The 21,008-nt window shown below is 43.0% G+C and overlaps 1 protein-coding gene across 4 annotated transcripts in view; it reads left to right on the top strand.

The window, feature by feature from the left end:
* Positions 1 to 1,660: 1,660 nt before the first annotated feature.
* Positions 1,661 to 21,008, top strand: part of SMURF1 (SMAD specific E3 ubiquitin protein ligase 1) — a 46,395-nt gene continuing 27,047 nt past the window's right edge. For all 4 annotated transcript variants that reach the window (XM_087734447.1, XM_087734446.1, XM_087734445.1 and 1 more), the window contains exon 1: positions 1,661 to 1,885. In XM_087734447.1, the coding sequence (XP_087590573.1) occupies positions 1,831 to 1,885 (55 nt within the window). In that variant the 5' untranslated portion in view covers positions 1,661 to 1,830. The remainder of the gene's footprint in view (positions 1,886 to 21,008) is intronic.

The raw sequence follows: 21,008 nt of genomic DNA, 5'->3' as shown, positions 1-21,008 counted from the left end.
ATCGCCTCTGCTTGGCACAGTGGCAGCACCTTGAAAGCCAGTTATTGTATTTGCAGGCGGGGATAACAAACTTTGCCACTAACTGCCCCCCAAAACCTGCACCCTTGCTTCTATTTTTGTGCTGCAAAGCAGGGATGCTCGGAGACGATGCCTCCGCAGCCCTGCCGTTTTCACCCTGCAGCACCCAGTGATGGTCCCCGCTCGAACACGGGCAGGAGCGATGCCGAGACCAGCATACGTCATCCCACTCCCAGTTCAATAAATCAGCTGGGCTGGGCAACTGCGGCACCACTCTGCCTGCAGGAAAAATAGGGGACATTTGCTACCCAGTGGTATTTACTACCTGTGCCGGGCTGTGAGTACCCTTGGCAAGTGCCGGAGCAGACAGCCCAGCCCAGCCTCAGCAGCTCAGTGTGAAACAAGGCTGGTCCCAAGCTTTGCGTCCGTACAGGGAGCTGGGAGGATGCTCGTCCCTTTGGAGGGGTTCAGGATTTAGGGATTTTTCCATTGGATGTGATTTTATTTCTGGTGGGAGGACTGGTTTATGGAATGATTTGGGGTTTTTATTGGTATTTCATAAATCAATAGTTGGGGTTGGGTCATGAGAAGGACGAAGGGATGGGGCATGGCGGAGCTGGCAGGCACCCGAAGTTAGCGGCTGTTAGCCTGCAAGGTGGGGGACATGGGGATGTGGGGACCATTCAGGGCAGGTCCTGGGGGCTGAGCCGGTGGTCCCGGTTGCCCAGGGCTGTGGGTGTTGCTCCCAGCCCCCACATGCTTGATGCACACGTGTTCACACCCATTCCCTTGCCACCTGCCATGCCACAGCCATGTCACCCCATGCGACCTTCCATGCCACTCCCAGGCACCCCTATTCACCCTCCATGCCACCCTGAATGCCACCCTTAAGCACCCCTCTTCACCCTCCACGCCACCCCTGTGCCACCTTCCATGTCAGCCCCATGCACCCCTATATACCCTCCATGCCATAGCTATGTCACCCTCCATGCCGCCCGCAGGCACCCCTGTGCGCATTCATGCTGCCCTGCATGTCACCCCCATATACGCTCCATGTCACCCCTCTGCCACCTTCCATGCCACCCCCAGGCACCCCTGCGCACCCTGCATGCCACCTTCCATGTCACCCCCATGTACCTCTACTCACCCTCCATGCCACCCCTCTGCCACCCAGCATGTCACCCCCATGTACCCCCCGCCACCGCCGTGCACCCCCCATGCCACAGCCATGCCACCACCCCGCACCTTCCATGCCACCCCCAGGCACCCCGTGCACCCTGCATGCCACCCTATATGCCACCCCCATGCACCCTCCATGCCACCCCCCCGCCGACCTCCATGCCACCTCCCCATCACCCCCGGGCACCCCTCTTCACCCTCCGTGCCACCCCCCTGCACCCCTATACACCCCTATACACCCCTATACACCCCATGCCCCCCCCCCGCACGCCACCCCCGGCCTCCTCCCCCTCGCCAGGGGGCGCTGCCCCGCCCTCAAAGCGTGTCCGTCAGCGCATGCGTCCCACCCACCCTCCGACCTTCCCATCATGGCGGCGCGCTGAGGCCGCGACGCGACGCGCGCTGACGTCACCACCCGCCGGCGTGCGCGGGGCGGGGGCGGGGGCGTGGCCAAAGCGTTCTCCGCGGCCGGACCGGGCCGGGCGGGCGCGTCGGTCTGGCGGCGGCTGAGGAGAACGGCGGAGAGCGGAGGCCGGGGATCAACGGCATCGCGACGAGCGGGAGGGCCCGCATGGGGGGGTTGCGTGGGGCCGCCGGTTGATCTCGGCGTTGCCGCCGTCTCTTCCCGGCGCGATGTCGAATCCCGGTACCCGCCGAAACGGCTCCAGCATCAAGATCCGCCTCACAGGTAACGGGGCGGTGGCGACGCTGTCTCCCCCCCGCCACCTTGGGGCCCGGCCTCCCCTCCCCTCAGGCCGCCAGGCCGGGGAGGGGGCGGACGCCCCCTCCCCGGCCTGGCGGCCTGAGGGGAGGGGAGGCCGGGCCCAAGGCGGGGGGGGTGGCGGCAGCGTGAGGGGAGGCCGTGGGGCCGAGCTCCGATCGTTACTTAACTTTTATCCGCCGCTTTTTAGTCACGCTTCCACCTCCGTGGCCCGGTGGAGCCTTTAAATTCCGCCCGCCCCCCCGTTTCCCCCCCCCCTCAACTTCCCCGGCTGCTTCAGCCTTCTTGGGCTGACACAAATTTTGGGGAGAGGAAGGCTTTTGGGGGGGGGGGGGGAAGGGTGTCCCTGTCTCCCCCTCTGCTTCCAGCAAGTCAGGGCACCCTGCTCGTTCCTGGCATCTCTTCTGCACCTTCCCCTTGGGGGGGGTCCCTCTGCCCCCCCCCGCACCCTGCCCCTTCCTGCGGTCTCTACTGCACCTTCCCCCGTGGGGGGGGGTGGGTGTCCTTGTGTCCCTTCCTTCCAGCAAGCCAGAGCACCCTGCTACTTTCTGGGGTCTCTTCTGCACCTTCCCCATAGCGAGGGGTCCCTGTGACACACACACACACACCCCCCGCCCCCAGCAGGCCAGGACACCCTAGGGTCTCACCTGCACCCTCCCCGGGAGGATTTCCAGAGCCATCTCTCCCACAGACTGGCGTTCACCAAAGCCTTTCATAATTTGCCTTGCTTCGCTTTAGTTAATAAACCCCCCCAGCCTCCCGTGTGCTGAGGAGAACTTGGTTGCTAATGAGAAAACGTGCATTTAGTTGGTTTTAGCTTTTTTTAGTGGTATTTTTTTCCTCCTTCCTCGCAACTTGCTCTCGCTTCGCAAACACGCATTCAACTTTGGAAGTTCCTTCCCCGAGTGAGAGGTGACACCAAAAGCAGTGTGTGTCCTGCCTCCTTAGGAGGGTGCACATATGGATAAGCCAACTTACGTTGCACCCTGAAAGATCTGGATTAAGTCTTCTGGAAGCTGCTCCGGTCGATGCTGAGACTGCTTCTTTAACGGGAAGAGACACAGTTTCTGCTTCTTGAGACTGCTGTGTGAATTATTAATAAATAAGGCCCAATCCAGTCTTTCAAAGGCAACAGGTAGATGCTTGGAGATCTCTTGGGCTGAAGGAGCCACGGTGCTATTCCAAGTCACTGGCATTGATCTATATAGAGCTGTTTCTGTGGGTGCATAAAACGTTGTCAAATAATGAGAAAACGGTGCTAGTTAAACTTCAGTTACAGGTTAACTTGCTTCTGGCATATAACGCAATCAATCAGAAGCAGCTCTTCAAAAAAAAAAATCTTGGTTTTCTTTTAATCCTTTCTTTGATTCTGCACTGCTTGTGCTTTAGAAGACCAAAGTTTGTGAGGGTAATACAAATCCGAAAATCCTTTTCTTGGACGTGAGAAAGCTGAAAATATTTTTAGGGTGTATGGATGATGTTTGATCTGAAATTAGTTTTGTGGTGATGTATACTAAATGTCAACTCAGTCATTTATGTGGCTTATTTTTATGCAAGTCAGTCAATAAAAACGTTGTGAGTTAAGTAACTTACGCCGTGGCCATAGCCCTTCTTCTGAGCTGGAGGATATCATTTGAATAACAGACAGAAGCTGTTTGGTTCAATTTTAAAGGATGAATGCTGCATCAAAATGCTTTTTTACTTTTAGCATGCACTAGTCTTCTCTCCTAGCTGAGAACATTTTCTGGAAGAGACTGAAGTTTCAGTTTATTGAGCAACTTGGTGGATTTTTTTTTTTTTACTTTCTCTTTTTTTTTAACTATATTGAAGAAATCTCCTGCTTGCTCAAACACATCTTCTGTTTTTATAGGCATGAAACCTGGGTGGTGTGACAAAAATTACTGTATTTAATAAAAAATAAATTGCTTTGGGAGAGGTTTAGCTTTAGAATCGTTAGGCAATGCTGTATTCTTGGCTTTGTTGGAGAATAGCGTGCTGACTTACCTGTTTCAAATAGCTGTAGCTAGCGTGGCTTTTGTTTTCTCATCTGTTTTGCTATTGGGAGATTTGAGCAGATTTAAATCAAGACAGAGGACCTCTTCTGTTATGATTTACTACCTGCATTGTGTTTCTTGTGATTAGAAACCATTTATGTTTTGCAGTACTGAAAATAGCTGTGTAAATACCACTTAGTCTGAAGGTGCCTGTGAGTGTTACTTTGTAAATGGGAAGTGAACGGTGGTAGAATCTTTCATGTTTAAAGACGTATTTTTTTTTTTCTTGTATATTGGAAAGGTATTTTTATTAGCAGCACGTTGGGTTTATTTTATTTGTGCGAATATATTTAAAAGTTCCGGATCCTCTGGTGGTTATCAGAAATGATCTTCCAGCTTATACAGAATGGTGTCAGTCCTATCCCTATACAAATTGTAATGAAATATAATGGCAAATAATGAATCCTGTTTGGAAATATAAAAAAAACCCCACAACATCAGCAAGTTGGATGGCAGGGTAAAATGACTTTGCATCCTATGGTTCTCAAACATGCTAATCTCTCATCATATCTCAGTTTCTCCAAGAGCCTGTTCCTCTTATTTCCATTGGAGCTTTCACCACTGCTGGTGATGTAGGAGCCAGAGATATTCATGGCCTTGCCTCTTGGAGCAGTTCTAGGCAAAGCAAGGTAAAACTTAAGTCCGTGGTCTCTTTGTGTTCGTACTGTTATCAGGGTAGTGCAACAGTAACGGAATTATCAAAACAGGGATGGAAGTAATAAAGTGATATTGTGAGTGCATGTGCTCTAGAAGTCCACTCAGGATTTTCTGGGTCGGGGAGGAACACGATCCACAGGCCAGGGGACTTTTGCAGAGCACGTGTCCCTTTTTTTGTTGACGTGCTTCTCTGAAACCTTTGTTTGCTGCTGCCGTCGCTGCTCCCTGGGGTGGTTCCAAAGGGTTCATTGTCTCCAAGGCTTACACGCGTCTTGCTCATACTGTTATATCACCCAGAAACACTCGTGAAAACTGCAGTCTCATTCCGCTGGGTATTGGAGTTGTTCCTATTCCAGGTAGCTTGCAGGTGAAGGTTGCAGATGGAATTGGAAGTGGACTAAATATGTAACTTTTCTACCAAAAAAAGCTGCAAGTTGTGTCCTGACTTCTTTGGTACTGGCTTTTTCAGCAGGGTCTCAGCTGAGGTGTTAAAAGCTGGCTAGCTTCTGGTACCATTGTAGAACTGAGAAAAGACTGGGAAGGAAAAGGCATTAGTTCAAACTTTACAGATCGTTTTATAGATGGAGCAGGAAGGGGGGAGGATCTCATGTGTAAGGTCAGATGGCCGTGTCGAGGACTGATGGCAAAACCAGTTTCTTTAACAGAAAAGCTGGCATTGGTATGACAGGAGAATACATATAATCGTCTCCAAGCATCTCGCTTAGCAGCGGTTCAGAGTACTCAAGGGTGTAAAAATGCATTCCTCCTTGGCTGGCCTGGCCTGGCCTGGCCTGGGAAGGTGCTGGGCTGCTGCTAGTTGTTGTTGCAGTTTTGGAGGGAGAGTATAGGTGAGAGCCCTCCCAGTTGTGAGGGGGAGGAAAGTGCAGTGTTGGAAGCATCAAGCATCGGGGAGGAGTGAGGAAGATGATGATGAAGCGGGTGGTTTCTGTGAGGTGAGGGGAAGAGCCAGAGAGGATTTGTAGGTGATGAGTTTGATTCCTGTAGGAAAGGCGGTGGTGCTTAGCAGTGGCAAAGAAAGGGAAAGAGGTGATGCAGAAGAGTATCCTGAACGCCACTTTCAGTTCACTGTAGTCAGCACGGTTTAGGGAAGTCCCATCTACAAAACTTGACCAGCTAGTAGCTGGTAAATGGGTGGCTTTCGGTCTTTTTGCAGATATGCATTTGTAATTTAAGGAATACGTAAAGAATACAGTGCCTTCAAGTAGAAAATAAAATATTATGTTACCTTAAGAGGGGCATTCATGTAGGATTGTTACAGAGGCACAGGTTAAAATGTGTCACAAATGTCAGTATGTTTTGCTTCCTTTTCATGACTAGTGTATTGATCAATGCAGCAAAGTTAACTGACTGATCAATAGCAACGCTAATATTGGTGACCTGGACAGTTTTATGTCCAGTGTTCAGAAACAATGAATATCTTTGTAGGGATCTCTGTATCGAACATCGTAAATGCTTTGTAGGCTGTCTGTAGTTTTATGTCCGTATATTGGAAAGACTACGGGTTACAGGCTAAGAGCGCTAGTGCAAGAAGGCAGAGATGGCTGGCCGGCCAGCCCAGCCTGCCTTGGCGTTTGGAATTTAACGCTGAGCCAGTTTCCTGCAATGGGGAACACGGTGGGAAGTGGCACTTCAGTAGCTCCAAATTTATTTTGCTTGATAATCTGGGAGTATGTTGAGATCTATGTCTCATCATTTTCTTCTCGTAAGGATTTTCTCTGCTCCGTGTCTTCTGGGAGCGGGTTGCCTGGTTGTGGTTGGAGTGCTGGGCTCGAGCTCGATTCTGAGCTTCACCACAGATTTCCTGTGCGATGCTGAGCGAGGCACTTAAGCTCTCTCTGCCTCTCTTCCCCATTTGTGTTATGAAGTAGTAGTGTTTTCGTGAAGGTAAATTTGTGGCTGTTCAGAGGCCCTTGGATAGGGATGGCAAAGAGGCTTGGGGTGTATAACTATGGGGACTTCAACGAAAAAAATAAAACCTTGCTTTCATGGGGGGAAGTGCAGAGAGCAGCCTTTGCAGTCGGCCAGCTGGCATCTCTGGGCTGCTGAGTGGGAATCCAAAGAGCAGCCTTTTCCTCTGGGCAGGCTATGGGTAGTGACTCTCCCTTTTTTGTTTCTCCCAGTAAGTCGAAGCTGTGCCAGCACCATTGTCCTGGTGGAAGTAAATTAAATCTCCAAAAGGAGTTTGTTTGCATATCCCCCTCAGGAAGGGAAAGTAGAAACAATAACTACTTTATTCCTAACTTAAAACTTTCTTTTCTCAAATTGAATGTCTTATAAAGAAATGCAATTTGGGATGTGGTTGTGCAGTTACTTAATGATTTCTTCTTTTTTGTTCCATACTACCCGCCAGTCTAAGAACAGTTTTCTCATCCGCTTCCTTCAAGAGCTTCATCACATTTCTAAAATTTTTTAGCATCATACTTCCTCTTTGTGTTGCAAAATTAAGCATCAATTCCGGGGTAATATAAGCAATGTTTCCAATTTCTCAGCGAGGAAGTTGATTTTACACCATGATTTTATGTGTGTCCGGTAGCTGACCTCTGACTGACAGACAGCAACTTGGAAACTGCTAAAACTGCCACTGTAAATAAACAAGACCCCTCAATTGTTTCTGTAGCTGGCTGGACGTGTGCTTGGTGGGTCACAGAATGAAGTACTATATGGAAATACTGTCCGTGTGTGGGTGTGTTTTGGAGGTTTACCTGGATCGCTGCCCAACTTGAAGCAAGTCCAGTTGACACGCTTAACGTTGGATTAATCTGGTTAGATTGCTTGCTGCTATTTATGGTTCCAGAGTTAACTACTCACTCGGCTGCCTTGTTGTTTGGGCTGTGTTGGTTGAGGTAGCGTGATAGGGCAGTGGTTTGGAAAAGATGCAGTTACATCGGTCGGTGTAGTATACTTGTGAAGTTTAGGTATGTGCACAGCAGAGCAACTCATTTAAGACTTGAGCGAAGAGAATATTAAAAAAAAAAAAAAAAGGGCTAGAAGAGACAGCTCCATCTGCCATCTTTATCCCTAAATTGGGAATTGAATCTTTTCTCTTACGTTTTTCCATTATGATTCCTCTGGAAATGGTCAAAATATTACTGTGAAAAGGACCAAATTCTGGAATATCATTGAAAGCTTTTACCTGTATTAGTGCTTTGATTTTTTTTTTTTCCTGAAAATTGATGCTGATTTATTCTCCCAGAGTGAAACAAGCTTGTATTACCCTGTTACTGAAAATGGTTTGTTCTTTCCTACACCAGCAGTTGTGGGGAGGGAAAGGAGTCGGTGAGATCTTGAGTCTCGAGATACTTGTTGATAACCACCTCGTCGTTTCTCCTTTTGTGGATCTGTTTAGGTTTTAGGGTACGTCCGTGTCAAGGTCTTGCGTATAGTCCTCGATGCTCTTGCCAGCACCGGGATGCCTCCTCTGTTGATGGTGAGGACAGCACTCCAGTTGATCAACTTCCAGTGTTTTTACCTTGATACCGTCTCGCCTTCTTTAGCATGTCTATTGGAAAGCCTGAAGTTAAGCATGCAGGTACTCGTGTTACATCTGGTAGTGAGGAAGCTGCGCTGCTCTGATTGTGATGTTTCAGGTGCTTACAAATGAATTCCTGCCAATATTGCTGCAGTAACTCAAGGTGTTATCTCCTTGCTAGTCTGCTGACCCCCATTGCCAAAAATTTGTCACCCACCGTGAGAAAACTGGCGGAAGAAAACCTGTGCTCATACTTCAGCTGCTTTAGTACAGATTCAGCTTCTCCATTTAAGTCTAGCTCAAGAATTTAAACTAAGATTCTGGACTTCGAAAAGCTGAGGTATGTGCATGTGGTGCCTTCTGTTAGGAGGAGTTGATTTAGGGAGGGGAAAAAACAGGAAAGAGAGAGAGAGCAGTGATTTCTTAAACCAAGCAGCAAGCTTTGCTAGAGCTTGTTTATTAGTATATATCAATTTATAAAAGACTTATTTAAGTATTAATGTAATATAAGAAGAAATCTGCACATGTTTGCTAACGAAGAGTCAGTAGGTCCATAACAGGTTAAGATGCTACACGTTTATAAACTTTGTTTCACATCTCTTTGAAGGGAAATTCAGTAATTTCAGAGAGGAGATCCCTGGGGATATTTTTCCCTGTTTTCCATCTCTATCTTTCTTTGTCAAAGTTGTAAAACGCAATGGGAGGACAGAGCAAAAATGTTGAAAGTTTTTCTCTTAAATATTCTCTTATGAACTGGCAACTACATTGGGAATATTTGGGGGTATAGGAGCTGGATGATAAATTTGACGATACTCTAGTTGAATTGGCAGAATAAGCATGCATGCTGTTTTAGAAAGAATCTCTCCACAGGGCTGTAATAGCTTGATGCCTTCCTCTTCAGTAAGTCATTTTTGTCAAGTTAAAGGCCAGAATTCAAACTGGCTTGTTGTCAAGGACACTAAGCACAGCAGGCAAAAATCCCCAAGGCTACCCAATTCACAGCATAGATAGATAAAGCTGGCAGAGCATGGTTTACTCTTCCTCCCCTCCCCCATGAAAAATCCTCTTGCCTGTTTTTGTTTTTGTTTTTTTTTTTTTTGAGGATATGGACACTATTATGCATACTAATACAATTTAACAGCAAGTATTTAAATGGAAGGTTTGTTGATCTGTTTGTGGGTAAAACAATCCATTATTGTTTGGGAGTAATGCTAAAATAATGCACAATCCCCCCAGTGACTGCATGGTGCTGCAGGCTGCTCCGCTGCTCCAGCTGTGCTCACCTCTGCCACAGCTGGAGGGAATTGTCATTGGCAGAGGACGGGCTCCAGTATCTCATCCTGGTGAGCACTGGCCCTTTACTTTGGCTGTTGTGTGATGAAGCAGCTCAGATGGGTTAAGCTCATAATCCTAAATCGTGCTGTTATGACTGTAAGAAATGATGGAAAATCCTGTGGAATTAGGTGTTTGTAATAGCCTTCTATTTTACACTTTGGTTCCTGATTCTCTCGTAAGAATATACAGCAGCCCATTTAAGAATAAAGGGCAATGTTAAACCACACTATTAACTTCAAGTATTATTGACCACTAGAATACTCCAGGAATATTATGTGTCCCTGAATGTCCTCACTAATGTGCAGTTTTAGCTATGGTAAATGTTTCTCTCCCAATTGATTATGAAGAAGCCCAGCTGAAGAAAATAAAATTTGTTTCTTTCTTTCTTTCATAGATAACCTGGTATTATCTTTCTCTTGCAGTAGTTTTTACTTTTACTGTTAACCAGTACTATGTAAAGAAATATTTTTTGATAGGATGCAATCTTTTTTTCCTCAAGTTGATGAGGTCTTTCTCTATACATTTTATTATTTGGAGTAAAATGGCATTCTTTGTGTGAGTGAATCAGGAGGAATAGCGTTTTCTTTGACCTTTTCATATGTTTGCATTTTTGTCTTCTGTAAAAATCTGCCTATTTCCTCTAATGGTTAGACTAAAATAAAATGCATATGTTCCTATCAATTCAAAGTTTCCATCTCTTGTTTACTTCACAAAATGGCAAATTAAATTTACATGTGTTAAAATATATGCTTCTAATTAATCTCCCTAGTTTCCAGGACACTATATTAAAAGCTCTACTTTGTATTTTTCTCCATAAAATAGAGGTTAAAAACCCATTGAAGATAGTTACCTTTGTATTTATTTTTAATTCAAGGCAACTGCTAACATCAGTCTGAACTCTCTTTTTTTCATCATCTTGACTTTTCTGCCTTATACCCTGAACGTGGTCTGTATTGCATCCCCAAAGAAAACCAGACATTACAGCAGAGAAGTCAGTCCCTGTGGTCAGTGTTTTTACATCTTCTAGTACGCAGGGTATATGACTCAAAAAGTTCATTGAAAAGGAAACATCTTTTGAAATGCCTGTGCTCCATTTTCCTGAAGAGCAAAAGCAAAAAGAAAAAAGTCCAGACTGCATATGAAAATTAACTGGTTGTGCTGTTGCTTTAAGATCTTTTTTTTTTTGACTACACAAGTGCAGAATTTAAAGCAAGGAATTTCAATTTGATTCAGACTTGCAGTGATTGATATCCTTCCAGAGGAAGCCTTGTTCTTTATTCTTGCAGCTGGTGTGTTTTGTTTTTTTGTACCTGGGCAGACATTTTTATAAGCATGTAGGAGCTTCAGTTTAAACTCAGAATTAAAATGCAGAGGTGTCATATTCTACAAGTGTAAGTAGTGATACCTCATTGTTGAAAAAGGCTTCTTTAGAGTTAATGGGGAGAGAATCCATTAGATTTGGTAAACTTTGGGTTTGGAATTGAGTAGGTGAATGTAAGCTAAAGGTCTGATGTCAGCCTTTGAAGGAATAATTGGGTGCATTTTCTGGGTTCCTGAAATGATAGTTACTTCAGCGTTATATAGTAGTAGAAATTCCAAGCAGTATCTCTTGTATCTCTTTCTTAAATGTCTGCAGACAGGTAACCATCAAACTAAGTACTGCAATAGGCATGTTCATATTTCACATGTCTGTAAATACCCTACTAAACAACAGAGCAGAGAGAACAGAAATGGCTTGGTGGGGGGGAAAAAAAAAAGCGCCTGAAGTGTTGGGGCTTTTGGAATTTGCAGAGAACTTCTGCATATCTAATTTTTCATCTCCCAGCTATTTCTTTTGTGAAGAGTTTTTATGCTGTGATCTGCTGATGCATTTAACCCACTCCTGAAATTGTTTTTAACCAGAGTGAAAATACTTCTGTGGAGGTTCCCCTTTCACAGCTGAGTGCTGAAATACAGGTGAGATAAGGTTAAAAGGCATAAGTGAAGTTAGGGAGCTAGTAGGTGCCAGCGAGCGGCACGACTGTTTGAAACATGGTGTGGTCCATCAGCCCGTGAATGTTCCGGAGTCAGAGAAGGGGTCCTAATTGTGAACTCACCCTTTAATGACCTTGTTCAACTTGGTAGTTGTGTGATGTAACCAAGTTGTGTGATGTAACCAAGTTAAACTCAAGTTTAAATCTCTGCCCTTGCACCTTTTCCCAGAGATCCCATAATTCATTACATAATGTAACATTAAATTTGCTACTGCAAAAGTCCAGGCTATCGGAATAAATATCTGGCTCTTTGTAAGACTGACTTCTGCATATTTTGCAATAATTACCTAAAATATAGTATGCTACACATACACCTAGTATGCCGTGATAGGAGTACCTACATCTTTTATTCCTTCTTTCCAAGATTTTTACGGAATTGAACATTAATAGACTTTTTTTGAGACATATTAATTAGATGTGTCTGTTACAGCTCGATAAACCAGCACAGGTATGAGAGTCAGTTGGCCAGACTGACACCAGCATGCAACCTCCAGATGTGCCTAGGGTAATGTAATCAGTTCCAATAATTGCGCTGTCGCCAGCTCTTATTAGTAGCGCTTTTACCTGGTCTAGAAGGAGACTTAGACAAACAAAAGATACGGGTAAATGGGCGCTTTTCTGTGTTGTGTTCTTTAGTTTAAAATCAAATACCTTCTCAGAGTTAGAAAGGTCTGTCTGGTAACACGATAAATAATACTTCAGTATAATCCAACAGCTTGGCTTGGACTTGTAGTCACAAGTGATTTTTTTGTTTGGTTGGTTGGTTTTTTGTTCAATCACAGAAGTAATTTGACTCGTCTACAAATAATGTTTTGATAAACTTCAACAGAAATTAGCAAACCAGCCATCAAATGGGATTTATAAAAAGTTGCTTGGGAAAATGTGTTGTAAGTAGTCTGCAATTCAAGGCATTTCCTTCGCAGGATGCTTATCAAGTCTGCATGTGCTACTTCCAAATTGAACTAGAGCATAGATGAGAACTATTTTTGATACAAGTGGGGAAAAAAAAGAAAATAAAGCCCAGCTGGAAAGTAGTACCAGGGTTTTTTTTATCATTGCCTTAGGATGTAAATCCTACAAGTGTGCAGAGAGAAAACAGACTTTGAAACACCAGAAGGAATCAGATTAATCTGTGACGTTTCAGATGATGCTGGCAGCATAAACGTGATTGAAATAGTCATTGTAGGAGTGGTGAGTAAATATACTAGAAGCCTTTGGATAAACTGACTTCTCTTTGATAGTCTGTATACCAAGTAAAGACAAAATGTCCTGCTTGTTTCTGTGATGTTTCTTCGCCAGGGTGGCTGTATCAGGCAGAGCAGCTGCCAGTTTTAAGGATAGTCATGCTTCCAGATGCTGATGTAGAGCTCTTTTTTTTATGATAGCAGCAACCAAAGACTCACACAGGAGGTCCCAGTCGTGGATGCCAGCCTCTTCTGGGGTGGTGGAATTAAGAAGTTGAAAGACCAAGGGGAAAAAGATCCAGCAAATATTTTTGCAGGGATTTCTTCTAGATTGGAAAGCTGATATTAATGTTTTCTAGGCTTTTGTTGGTTTCACAAATCAGCAGTGAAACCTGGCACACAGAAGCTGTCTACAGGTTTGGGGAGATGGAGCTGCCTTAGTTCACCATCAGGCTGATGGATAAATTTATGGGACAAGCTTAATCTTCTTTCCAGACTAAAAAACTACCAGGCTGAACATGGGATCACACCTGTCATTCTCCTCTAAATAATTTTTGGCTCTTTGTCTGATTTCAGTCAAACTTGATACGGGCAGAGATGTTATGCATACTGGGTCTCTAAGACTCGTGGAGATGAGTAGCTTGGTAGAACGAATCCCCCCTCCCTCGGCCTGCCGGAGGGGGCGAGGAGGGCTGCCCGGTCCCCGTCCCAGCCATGCAGACAGGAGGTGTTGAAGGAGCAACCTGGGAGAGTGGGAGAGGAGCTCTGAGGTAGGAAGGGGAGAAAAATATGTGTATTAAGTCCACCACACACCTGCGGGTAAATCAACCTTCATGAATTAAACTCCTAAGTGCACAACTGGACCGAGAGTGTTTTGGCTTTTCTTTCCCCCCAGAACTTAACAACGTTCTCTGAGGGAAACATCCAGATGACTTTATCAAGCACCTGTAATAACACTCCCTGTACATTTGTTTTGACTTAGGGGTTTTGTTTTGCTTTTTAACCCAGATGAAATTGTGCGTTAATTCCTTACACAAAGATTCATCTGCGTCCTGTGAGCATGTCGCTTACAGCATCAGCCAATGCATCAACCTCCTACTGGCATTTTTTAATTAAAAGAACAGCACCATCACTTCAGATTAGTGCCACATAGCTGATTTTAGTAAGGAGCGAAATGGTGTTTAAAGGTTTTTCTCTTATGAAAATTGTTTATTAAATTTTGCTCTCTTTTGGTTCTATCTAGTAGTTTGTCATTCAGTGCTTGGACAATATCAGATTCCTAAGTGTGTGAGTCCTGTTAGTGATACGAATGTAAATAAGTCTTGCTTTTAGTATCTCAACTTTGGTAAATAGGAATCACCTTCTTAAAAACAAACAAATGTTAAGATTATTTTATGGTTCCTACAGAGCATGTGGTAGTCTGTTTTCAAGTACATTCCCTGTCTTGAGAAGGTAGTGAAGAAATAGGCATTTCTGGGAGCTTCTGTGTCATGAACTCTGAAGAGATGTTTTTTGTAATCCTGTTCAGTGAAATTGTTAGGCCTCCGTTATACTAAATTACTGTGAGAGCAAGTAATACATCCAGTGAGAGCTAGCCCTAGTAAGAATTTTCTTCAGACAGTATTTCATTTTATCTGGAATATTAGCACTGTTAACCATCCGTGCAAAATGTAATGTATTGAATCTATTTAATCAATTTAAAATGGAAAGGAAGCATCTTAGGCTTTGACTGAACCAGCTGTCTTCATATATTGGGTTGCTTTTTTTTTAGAGATTAAATTTTGGCCTTTGGAGGTATAAATATAGTAGTTTGATAAAGAACTTTTTGTTTAGGAGAACTTTCTTCATATTTTTTGTTGCAGGATCCTGCAGCTGAGTGGTGTCACTTGCATAAAATCGTATGTGTGAATATGAAACACGTATGTTAAGGTCACATAGGAAGAGGCATGGTATCTTTGAATTCAAGCTCCAGTTTATTTATATAATACCTTTGATCAAGGTATCTCAAAGCAGTAGTGGCATTATAATTTATTGATGTAATGGCCACTGACATTTTGTACAAGGAAAATAGCAAACAGTTGCTGTTGCAGGCAAAGTGATGAATGTATAATGTTGAGAAAATTGTAACCAAACATCCTGGTCAGAATAATGCATTAAAACATTTTCCTCAAGATCCCAGCCTTTGTGACTGTGGATTCACTTGGGATTAGAAGGGGGGTTTCCTTTATTGAGTAGCTTGCAAATTGTTCTTAAAAAAAAATGGCCCCGGGGGGGGGAGATCCACATATGTTGCTGTTAAGCCACTGTTGAGAAGCTGACTTTGCAATGTAAGCTTTTTTTTTTTTTAATTAAAAAATCTTTGCTAGAATGCTACATGCACACTGTATGTTATATGTTTTCATTCTAAACTCTATTTTTATTTTCCTCTCTGAAGTCAGCCTGTAACTAAAACATTCCTGGCATCTTTTGGCTGGAGATTTAGTCAAGGATGTTTTCCATCCTGCTTTCAAGAAGATGGTTCCAGCCTTTCTTGAAGCTGCTCCAAAGGAAATTTCCTTCCGTAGCAGGTACAGTGACAGTAAGGGAAGTCACTGCTTACGGTCGAAAGGCTTAGTGACGTCCTCTTGCTGTTGTCATGTCCTACCATGCTTAATCTGGAAACAAATGGAAATATGTAACATAGCTAGAAGGTACAAGGTAAGGGCTGGAATCTCTCTGTATCCATGATGTTAGTTCTGCTTGAGCTCACTCAACCCAAGAGTTGGTTGTTAGCAGAATAATATGGATAAATGTTTTATGGGCACAATGGAAAGGGACTGTGTCAATGTCCATAGGCGACAGACTTCCCTCCCCACCTCCCAACTAAATCGAAGGGTATTTGCCGTCGCGGATTGGTTTTTCTTGCTCAACCATAGATTGGCTCTAACCAGTCTGTTTGTTTTTGTTGTTCATCCCTGGTGACTCTCAGTAGCACTGAGCTGAATAAACAGAGACTATTGATCAAATTTGAAGTCATTAACTTGGCAGTTTAAATAGATGCTGTCCTATATAATTAGAACAAGGGAGTAACACATAGGCTGATACGGCTTTATTCTGAATAAAAGCCTTCTTTTCATGAAATCTTGTTTGGTGCTATTCAGCTCTCAGTTTTGTGCCTCCCATAGGTCACACAAGAATTCGACATTTTGTTTAAAATACCTAAAGTGAAGAGGATGACTTTGCTTGTGTAAGAGGGTGATGACACTGATATAATGTGGATCTGTTGAACTTTGATACTAATTGGAAATTGTGTTTGGAAGAAGGGGGTGCTAACGTGAGGTTATTGGTTAACCAAATCCAGCTAGAGCATGTCTTTGGGAGGAATACCGCTCCGTATTGCCTTCCGCCTCCAAGCGAGCAGCATTGCTGCCAGCTCTGAAGCAGTAGCGGTTTTTGATTGTCCATCTCGCTGCTGTTCAGCTGAGAGAAACAAGTGCCTGTTAGATCTGGATGTTTATATTCAAACACAATGGGTGACTAATTATTTCAGAAGGAAGACATTTCCTTTTAATGGCTACCGTCATGCGATGTGTCTGTCAGCCTTCTAAATAATTTTTAACATTTTAGATGGAGCGTGGCTTGCTGCATGCGTTCTGGACTCCTTGAAGATCCGTTACAGACAACTGCCAGTGTAGTGTGAACGCACTGGCAAGGAGCAGCGATAATCTCATTAATATATGTGCAGCGTGCACCTGCAGACAGCCCGGTGCCCCTGAGTCACACTGCTGCGAGTCCCTAGAGAGCGTGCAAATTCAGCACTAGGATGCATGTGTATTGACCCGCATTTCCTCGGGCAGAGCAGCAGTCACGTGCATCTCTCATTGCCTGGAAATCAGATGAGAACTGATGTAACTCGGTTCATCCAGCATTTGCATGACCTGAGCCAAAGTGCTTTTAGGGATTTACCACTTGTGTGACTAATACGTGATTAGGCGGATTGTAGGGAGTGTGTGTATGTGCTTCTTGTAGAGAGACTTACCGTATAACAACAGCAGCATCAAAAAAGTCTCTTATGCATCATTCTCGTAGCTTTTAAATAGGACTGGTTATTAAATCAGACTTTTTTTTCCGTCTACATAAAAGCTTTCATACTAATTCCTAGGAGAGTTTGTTACGTAGAGATGTTTTTCCTGCAACAGATGGACAAATGTCCTATAGAAGAAAATAGTGATTCTGTACTGGGGTTAATAGAACAAAAGTAGGTGAATGAATGATAAAAATTTGGCTTCCAAAAGCTATTAATATCTCTGTAATTGCAGTCTTTTTTTGGAACAAGGTTCGTTTCTCTCCTGTTCTCCTTTCCCCTCTGCCACAGCTTCCTTATTCCCACACATACACAATCACACCCTGCTCCTTCCCCGTTAAGCAGTGCCACTGCTGTCACCTCCTGCTCCCCACGCACCCCCTGCGAGTTCAGCAGTGCTGCCGCCGGGCCCAAGCTAATAAGCCGAGACCAGCTTATTGCCACTGCTCACCTTTTAGCATCGGTGCCCTTCACAAATATAGTCATGCCTTTGGTGCTTCCTGTGATTTTTCATTTGTAAACAAGGAAGGTTTAAGCTCAGCTCTCTGAACAAATGAAAAAACTGCGTAAAGAAAGCAGAGAGTGGTTTGTAACATCTTGGGCAGATGTTGAAAGGGATTATAACAGGCTGAATAATCATGAAACAAACTACTGAAGATTTTAGAGTTCAAAACTTCCAGGAATTAAAAACAATATTCTAAACCAGCTGATATACTTTATTCAAAATCAGAAGTGATGCCAAGAATTTAATTTATGCCAACACAATTTTTCTTTCCTCTTCCTGAATTTAAACTTTGCACCTTTATTTTAGCTTTTGTATTGGAAATTACTAAATTAATTTTTCCCTTTTTCTAGCTAAGCACTTAATCAGTCTGAATTATTTTTTAATTTTTACCTGGACAGTCAAGGTGTCATTTTTCCAGTTTCTTTGCATGTGCCTCTTGAATTGTCTGGAACCTGATGGATATAATTTGAATATGAAATGGTAATGAAGACAAAAAATAGATGTGTGGCTGTATTTTGCCCCAATGTCAGCATGCAGAGTTGCTGTAACAGGCTCGTGGTTAGTGTTCCTGCAAAACACCGGTCTGATGGTGGCTGCTGCAAGGGCGATCCACCGCTGTACTGATTGTGGGGTGGCTGTGCCGGTACCAACGACCAGCCCGGCTGAGTGGACTTAGAAAAAATACTGGATAGTGATTTATGTGAAACCCTGCTCCGTTCCTGAGATACAGTGTCAGTTGTGTGTGACAAATAAAACTGCTCACATCCCTTTTAGTACAGATTTGCTACAGCAACGTATCCAGGTGGTGTTTTGAACAACTCTGTGGTGTTTTTTTGCAGCAATACCTTTACTTGACTGAGTATTTTAAAACAAATGCAGTCTTCCCATTTCAGTAATCTATACTGTCTGTTCTGTATTGACAGCAGCTGAAACCCAGCAAAAGAATGGCAGTTAAAACTGTTCACTAAACATTACACGTACAAGAGCTGGTAACAAGGTAAATCATCAAGAAAAGTCAGTAGAATGTTTTAATTCCATCTAGCTTGGGCAAATCCTACACTTCTCCCCGCAAGACACTAAAAGCATTTATACCACAGTACTAAGATCCAAGTTAGGATCAAAACTTCATTTATTATGGGCTATTAGGCTATGCCACTTCTTTCCAGTACCAGCTCGATCTTGATGATCCATATGTTTGTTATCCTCAGGTTGATAATGACAGCCCAGGGAGCCATGGGAAGAAAGAAGTACTTCTGAATGAATTCCAGCTGGTTCAATTTTTGGCTGTCCATTCGCTAAGTAGCCTAGAACAAAATGAACTCATTGCTCTAGGCTTTTGTACACTGTTAACTCTTCACTGAATATTGACTTTCACCACCCTGATTTTTAAATCTGAGCTCACTCTGGGTCTGTTCAGAAAGTACTACTTCATCTCATCTGTTTGTTATCATGCTTACCGCAAAACGAACAACAGATTTGCAAATAAGGAAGGCAAAAGCTGTAAGAGCATAAAAAAGTTTCTTTGGCAGTGAGGCCCATGGCTTTGAAAAGCCTTATATGACAAGACTTGAGACTTTTTATGTTTCTATCCAAACATGCCAAAAAAGCACTCTGCATACCTCAGTTAAAATCCGAGCACGGAAAACAGCTAGATGCGCTAGAAATTAGGGAAAGTTTGTAAGTCATTAGTTAACCTGAGGCATGTGGTTTTAAAGCAATGGTATGGTACTAATGCCTTGCTTGAAAGAAAGAATGCTTTTCATTTACTTACAAAAAAAAATTTGGGGTGTTGACTGAGCCTCTTGAAAGTCATCCAGTACCTGTTGGAATTCGTTCTGGTAGCAGTTACTGAAGTTGTTAGTAGTGCTAGAAGAGTTGCTTGGTAAGTGTTATTCTTTGCAGTAGATTTCTAGAAACTGCTTGTTGTAAGATTGTCTAGTTATTAAAGAAATGCAAAACGAGTCTGAGTTTTACTAGAACAGCTTAGGCCCAGTGCACTGTTTTTCCTGAGGTTTGTTCTTTTTAAATAGCTAATATTCTACAGGCTAAACTTCTTTTTCTGTGGAATTTCTGTATTGGAGATTCTTCACTCGAATGTTTCAGAATGAATGAAGAAATGTGGATTCTTGAATATTGTGACCACGGTGGTCATCAGTGTTACCTACATTTAACTGCAACTTCTAAAAATTGCTATGGCAAAATTTGTTGTTTCTTATTTTCAATGTTTTTAAAGTTTTGGGGTTTGTTTCTGTCTTTTTAATTTTGCTGGCAGTTAATTTCAACATCAGCAGCATCCTTGGTCACCTAAGCAATTCTCTTGCCAGCTTCCTGTTCTTGGTTCACAGTGCAGCTTTAGTTTAACACTGAGCTGAGCAGTCCTACTTTGTCCAGAGCCAAACTTGTAATTTTAAGGCAATGTTCCATGTGAATTGTTTAAAACTCTTCTACTGATACATTTAAGCTCTCATGGGATCAACTAATAGTTTACATAGTTTACAACTTACACATAACTTAACGCCATTCATTTTTTAAATAACAATCTTCTTGCTTTTAAGCAATCTACTTAGCACTTGATGAAAACCAGACATTAATTTTGTACTGTTTATTAAAATACCCCCATTGGAAACTTTTGGTCCTATAAAGTTGATTTTGTACCTTATTTAATTGCAGTAAGATATCAAAGAAACTAAATACTGGTTCTGTCTGGAAAAACAAATCTCAGTTCTTAAATTGAGATTGATAATGTGTTAAATTGCATTTGTTTTTCCTTGTTTACAATAGTGTTTAACATTCAAATTGCTTTGTTGAAATATTGACACTACCTGTATGTGAAGGGCTGTAAATACCAGCCACTCTTTGGAGATACAAAACATATGTTTTAAACTCAAAGAATATGCTTAATTTTAGCTTGGAAGTTTTAGACCTTTTACTGTTTGACAGAAATTCAGTGTTTCTATTGAAATGTTGCTTGGCCGTATCTAGTCAAACTTTGCCAAGATTTTCAATACCGGGGTTTCTGCTTCCACAGGTTTTGTGTGTATTGCAGTGGAAGGTCAGACTCTTTTTTTTCTGCTTTCTACAAAACAGGCAGATATTTTGAGGCAAGATGTATGTGAAGAGAGCTGGAGCTAATATTGGGTTAGAAAATACAAAAGTTGTGTGTTCTGTTCCTATCATTTCAAAAATGTTTTGCTCCATGGACAGGACCCCAAGGCTGGATCAGTTTTAATTGCTATGATTGCTTGGGCTTTCTACTAATTCTAGGTCTATGGTAAGCATCCGCAAATGTGTTGCTTCTGGTTTTGGTCTCTTGTTCTGTACTTTTTTCCTCCCTTATAAAGCAGCAGAGAGCAGTTGTGCAGGTTTTCCTCCTGGACTTAGGAAATGAATGTCTTGTAAAAGCTCTAAGTCCATTAATTGGATGGTGTTGGGGGGGGCGGGGGGAAACTGCTGTTAATACAGAAATGTACTTGCAACTTGAGTCTCACAAACCGGTTATAAAACCTGTGGTTGTAGTAGTGGTATGGGTAGCCCATGGAGAATATCTGGGAACAAGGGGAATCTAAATTTCTGTGTTTTATAGTGAACACAATATTTATTGGAAAAACCTTTTATGTACTGAATTAGTAAGCAAATGATCAGCTGCATGAGAGAGTCCTTATAAAGTTCTCTTTGGTAATGAAAATAGGGTGTTTAATGCTTTATACATTTAACTTCTGAAAGTGGAGATCAGAGGCATGTTAAATTAAACACACCTAAACTAAATGCT

This window comes from Nipponia nippon, unplaced genomic scaffold (assembly GCF_047370975.1).
Source record: "Nipponia nippon isolate SJK-2023a ecotype South Korea unplaced genomic scaffold, ASM4737097v1 scaffold_5, whole genome shotgun sequence".
NCBI classification, from domain to species: domain Eukaryota; kingdom Metazoa; phylum Chordata; class Aves; order Pelecaniformes; family Threskiornithidae; genus Nipponia; species Nipponia nippon.
This window is presented reverse-complemented; position numbering and strand designations above follow the sequence as displayed.